Source organism: Brachyhypopomus gauderio, chromosome 4 (assembly GCF_052324685.1).
Source record: "Brachyhypopomus gauderio isolate BG-103 chromosome 4, BGAUD_0.2, whole genome shotgun sequence".
Classification (NCBI taxonomy): domain Eukaryota; kingdom Metazoa; phylum Chordata; class Actinopteri; order Gymnotiformes; family Hypopomidae; genus Brachyhypopomus; species Brachyhypopomus gauderio.
Genome location: NC_135214.1, coordinates 36,845,201 through 36,851,519, shown reverse-complemented (window position 1 = coordinate 36,851,519; position 6,319 = coordinate 36,845,201). Strand labels below are relative to the sequence as shown.

The window sequence follows — 6,319 nt, the reverse complement described above, 5'->3', positions numbered from 1 at the left end:
GTACTGACACTGTGAGTGCTGTGATAAGTGATTACACCTCCACCGTGGCAATACTATTAGTCGCGGGCTATTCATTATTATTAATTACTCCTGCTGCTCTGGGCTGACCGCAAGGTGCTGCTCTGTACTACACGGTGCGATTCTCTTTTGTTGCTTGGTTGATTAGTTGGTTGTTCTTCTGTTTTTTGCAATTTAGACTATAACTAGTCTAAAGTAGGTCTGAGGCCGTTTTTTGCAAGTTCCTGTATATATGTAAACCAAGGTATTAAGTGTTGGTTACCTGATTTACAAAAATGGGAACATTTTAACATAATTTACAAAAATTATAAGCCTATAAATAAGCCTCTTGTGCCCTATAAATATTTTTTAACTGGACTACGCCCCCGTTTTCGTTCCTGCTGTTATGAACACGCAGAGTGCCCAAGTACAGACGGACATCGCCATCTGGCGGTATTTTGTGAGCATTGAATAAAGATGCTGGGCTTTACATTTACACTTACGGCTTTTAAGACGCCGTTATCCAGAATGACAAAAAAGTACTTTGTCATGTTGCATATACACGTGTACGCGTACTACACGTGTGATAAACATTTGGGTAGAATTTACGGAGCCCGTAAGGTGACATCATGTAAAAAAATAATAACGCGTGGCCACGACTTACTAACGCGTGCGAACGCCTTACTAACGCGTGGCCACGACTTACTAATGCGAACGCCTTACTAACGCGTGGCCACGATTTACTAACGCGTGCGAACGCCTTACTAACGCGTGGCCACGACTTACTAACGCGTGCGAACGAGATAATTAACGCGTGCGAACGAGATAATTGAGTATTACTTTATATAAAGCCATGTTTATCTTCCTTGGGCAGTCAGTTAGTGTACATCCCCTCCTTGGCAGTCAGTTCACGAACAACCCTGGGATCTGCTTATTTTGCTGTGAAAAATTAACTTTGTTGCCGCGCCTGAAAGGCAACATTAGTATCTCGTTCCCACGCCTTAATGATCTCGTTCCCACGCGTTAATTATCTCGTTCCCACGCCTTAAATATCTCGTTCGCACGCGTTAGTAAGGCGTTCGCACGCGTTAGTAAGTCGTGGCCACGCGTTATTTGATTTTTTACATGATGTCACCTTACGGGCTCCGTAAGAATTTATAAAACATGTTAAATATATTTTGTTTCACTTCTTAACTAATATAATTATGAGAGTGTATTTTCATTTAGGTCTCTTTATGCATTAAAAATTACGAATTCCAAATACCAAATGTTTTAGGAAAGTTATTTCCTTATCTTTACACAGGTGCATAAACAGAATTAAGCCAATAAACGCGATTCTATCCTCAAATATCAACCACGGTCAACATTAGTGAACTGTTTTTGTTTGTAATTAAATATAAAAATAATTAATCAATTAATCTTCAAACCCACGTTTCGTGGTTGTTAAGTATCTTTACATGGTGCCGTTTTTAGAGCAGTTGCACTAATCCGGACAGAAACTGCATGATCAACACGCGAACGAATTCAGCTGAAATATTCACTGGGTGACGGTGGCAGGCATCCGGTGTAGGCATCTGCCGTTTGTATGGGTGGACGGTGAAAGTGCCCATTTAAATAATTGATTATGGTGTTAGTTAAAAGCAAACTTCCTTACTGGGTCATTCTTAAAGGCAAAATTACATAAATAAGTTAGATTTCCTTTTTAAGAGCGTTTTGTGTCATAGTGAGTTATTACTGCTGCTGTAATAAAGAGAAAGTGTTGAATGGATGGATGGATGGCTACGCAATGCAGAGTGAAGAAAGAGTATGTTTCTTCCCATGACAGAAAATGTTGCATGCATGAACATTGCATGTGTGAAAATGTTAGCAGTTCACTGCAGGTGTGCAAGGAATGTTTAACATTATCACCAGTAAATCACACAAAGGTCACAGATCACAGCCTTCTTCAGCACTGGCAGTGTAACTGAAGGTCACAGAAAGGTCCCACATATCAGCAATTTTCAGCATCACAGTGTAAGTCATGTTGGCTATACATGCATCTCCCAATCAGTTTGTGTGTCAGAAGCGGGCGTGTTTATGTGCGTGTCAGCATGCCATGTCACAGAGTAACAGATTTGTACACAGATTAACATTTGAGGATTGAGAACCAGGCATGATACTCAAGATGCCAATCTTAAAACAGATCAGTAAAACACGTTAATTTATTTGTTGTTTGTGTATGCTGCAGTGTTGGTGGTGTAATCAGCGTCATTCTTGGTCAATCCTGTCAATCTCCGATGGTGGTGAAAATGCCTTCATCCCATTTAAGAACATAATACTGAAACAAAGAACCTTATAGTACTGAAATTATCCTTGTGCTACTAAAACAATGGTCCCTACAGTACTGAATTAAAAATCCTTATAGTACTGAAATGAAGAAACTTATAGTACTAAAACAGATGAGTTCTGAAATGAAGAGCCTTGTAGTAGGCTACTAAAATGTTGAACCTTATAGTTCTGAAACAGATTAACTTCATAATACTAAAATGAAGAACCTTATAGTACTTAAATGATCCATATGCTACTAAAATGATGGACCGTACAGTACTGAATTTAAGAACCATATAGTTCTAAAATGAAGAACCTTATAATACTAAAACAGATTATAGTTCTGAAATGAAGAACATTGTAAAACATTGAACCTTATAGTACTAAAATTAAGAACCTTATAGTACTGAAACAGATTATCCTAATAGTATTAAATTAACCTTATGGTACTAAAATAGATGAACATCATAGTACTAAAATGAAGAACCTTATAGTACTGAAAAAGATTAACCATATAGTACTAAAATTAAGAGCCTTGTTACTGAAACAATTAACCTTAAAGTACTGAAATGAAGAACCTTATAGTACTAAAATGAGCAACCTTATAGTACTTAAACAGATGAACCTCACATTAAAATAGTTTAATCTTATAGTACTAAAATGATTAACCTGATAGTACTAAAACAGATTAACCTTATACTACTAAAATAAATATAGTGCTAAAACAATGAATGTTTCAGTATTAAAATAGATTAACCTTATAGTACTAAAATGGATAAAACATAGTACTAAAATGGATAAACCTTAAAGTACTAAAACGGATTAACCTTAAATTACTAAATGATTAACCTTATAGTAATACAATGGATGAACCATATACTTTTCATGATTTTTTGTTTTTCTATCACACATGGTTCTTATGTGACAGGCAAAATTATTTTAACATTATATTACTTAATTATAAATAAGTCTGTCATTACACTTAAAACTACAAAAGTAAATATAAATTGTATTTGGCTACTTCGGTGTCTAACAGTAATCTGCTGACAGAGGTTCTCCTCTTTCACTGGTACCATTATTCATACTACACAATGACGTGAGTAAACTGGAACAACAAACATACATGATACATTGTTTTTGTTTTTTGCAGGAATAAAATCATTTCTGGCCAGTGTAATGAGCAGCTTTCTTCTCATCTGCTGTATAACAAAGAGCTGTATGAAAATACCATACAAGAGCTCTTGACCTGCTGGGGACGCAATGAACAGACTCGGGTTCTGGATTCGTGGGTTTATTTCTTCAGATCGGAGGCCCAGCATCACGATGATCTGCTACAGGTTGGTCAGCAGGCCCAAACACACACAGTAAAGGCAGCTGATCGCAGCTGATCGTTCGGTTTCTCCTCTTTTCTGAAACCCGTAAAAGCAACCACATCTGATATTTTAGTCTCAAATACAGAGCTGGAATCTAATTGGTTAATTTCATGTGATCTATGATGATATCCAAATGGGCAATTAGTCTCTTCTTTTTTAATTATTTTGTTTTTTTGGTGGTTGTTGGTCTTTGATCTAGGAATGCATGAACTCAACTATGCTGCCGCTCTGTGACATTATAGTATTTCCTCTACAAGCTATAAAACTCTAGGTAAATAATAAAAAAGAATCTTTGTAAAAAATGAAAAAAGGAAGAGAAAGGAAATCGTTAACATAAAGCCATCCCATAGGTCAGCTCCTTCATCATTTGCATTGAAACATGCAAGGGGGTGGGGCGTACTTCCTTCTTCTGGCCTGATATCCACCAGTCAAATCCTCGGCCTGCCCTGCAGAATGCCTGAACTAAAACGGTTGTTAAGGACCCTTGGAAGCTCTGATTAAAGGCGAGGATGGTTTACCAAGAAACATCTCTATAACACAGGCCTCCATAAACAACCCAAAAGATATTCCGTTTACAGTTGCCATAGTTACCACAGTTACCATAGTTACCATACCACATCAGCTTCTCGTTTCTTAAGCCTTCTAAATGTACGATGCAAAATTCTATTTGGGCACTTGCATTTGTGTCGTGGTAAAAAAGGGAATGTGAGGTCTCATACTACCCGACATACAAAACGTCCATGGAACCACAACAGAGACAAATACATACAACTTACACACAGTGATTTTTAAATTTGATGCTTACCAAACATGCTTTGTAAATGGGGTCAGTTTGTAAACTATTACTCTGTCCTCAGAAGTAAAATTAAACTCGTCTTCAACGTGCAAAAATACAGTGGCAGCAACATTTCCATTGAACACAAACACGTCAGTGTGTGTCCATCACAAACACTTGTGTCAGTATCATCACAGACACGTCAGTGTGTGTCCATCACAGACACGTCAGTGTGTGTCCATCACAGACACTCCAGTGTCAGTGTCCATCACAGACACTCCAGTGTCAGTGTCCATCACAGACACTCCAGTGTCAGTGTCTATCACAGACACTCCAGTGTCAGTGTCTATCACAGACACTCCAGTGTCCGTGTCCATCACAGACACTCCAGTGTCCATGTCTATCACAGACACTCCAGTGTCAATCACAGACACTTGAGTGTCCGTGTCATCACAGACACTTGAGTGTCTGTGTCATCACAAACACTTCAGTGTCCGTGTCATCACAAACACTTCAGTGTCAGTGTTATCTGATGTTTGGATGGTAAGACAGTTAATCGTTTTGGATATCCGGCGATGACCAGTGGCTAGTTTGTGTCTAGAGTTACATGTCCACCCCTGTAGCTAACATCTCTCCATACACACTTTTGGTTTTTGGTGGTTATTTGTTAGGGTTCAGAGCTCCCAAAGGCCCAATTCACGCACCCCAGCACGAGGAGGACGAGGAGGACAAGGAGATGTCTGCCAGACATTCTCTTGGTGGGACAGTCCAGCTGGTGCCAGGCCTCCCGCCATCCTGTCCCATCACACAGGTCCACGTCCTGGGACTGGAGCGTGTGGCAGTGCTGGTAGTGAGATCCCCTGCACCCTGCACACTGTCCATAACTGTACAAGGGCTTTACAAAAAAGCTAACTTTAAACAGCCATACAATGGCTAAACATAAACCATATGTCTACCATGAACTGTGAACTCATTACATCATTTTGTTTTTGTCAGTGTGTTGAAGTAATTGTTTGTTTTTAGTTTTTAGTACTAAAAGTCATTTAGCAGTGTTAGTCAAGGATGGCAGAGGAATGTGGGTGAGTGACCGTGTGCGTGTGTGTGCGCGCGCGTGTGTGTGTGTGTGTGTGTGCGTATGTGTGTGTGTGTGTGTGTGTGTGCGCGTGTGTATATGTGTGTGTGTGTGCGCGGTCTAGCCGCTGTCGGAGGACGTGTGTGGAGCAGTGGAGGGTGATCTCCGTCGGCGGATGGAGGAGCTCCAGGATCGCTCTGAGGCCTGTGAGGAGGCGCGTGTGAGCGTCAGGCCGTGCTGGACCAGCCCGTCCAGCAGGTGGTGCTGCTGCTGCAGTATGGCTTGGGACAGCAGGCCAGGCAGAGCCTGCAGGCTGGAGGTGATGGAGTCCAGTTTCTCCTCCAGCTGACCAATCCGCTTGTCCAGCTCCTCACTACGCTCCTGCAGCTCTGACACCAGGTCATACATCACATTCTGGGTCTGCAGAACACACGCACACACACGCACACATACACGCACACACACGCGCATACACACATGCATGCACGCACACATATGCACAGACACATGCACGCACGTACACAGAGACAGACACACACGCACACATATGCACACATAAGCACACACACACACACACACACACGCACGCACACAGAGACACAGACACACACACACACGCACGCAGACACACGCACGCACGCACAGACACATGCGCACACACAGACACATGCGCACACACAGACACACGCGCGCACACAGACACACGCGCGCACGCACACACGCATGCACAGACACATGCACACACAGACACATGCACACACAGACAGACACACACAGACAGACGCGCGCACGCAC

General features: G+C 41.3%; 1 protein-coding gene across 1 annotated transcript in view; it reads right to left on the bottom strand.

Moving 5' to 3' along the window:
- Window positions 1–3,342: 3,342 nt before the first annotated feature.
- The window catches only part of kcnn1b (potassium intermediate/small conductance calcium-activated channel, subfamily N, member 1b), a 45,444-nt gene continuing 42,467 nt past the window's right edge, over window positions 3,343–6,319 (bottom strand). Inside the window, exon 10 of the mRNA XM_077004408.1 lies at window positions 3,343–5,944. Coding sequence (XP_076860523.1) covers window positions 5,645–5,944 — 300 coding nt within the window. The 3' untranslated portion in view covers window positions 3,343–5,644. The remainder of the gene's footprint in view (window positions 5,945–6,319) is intronic.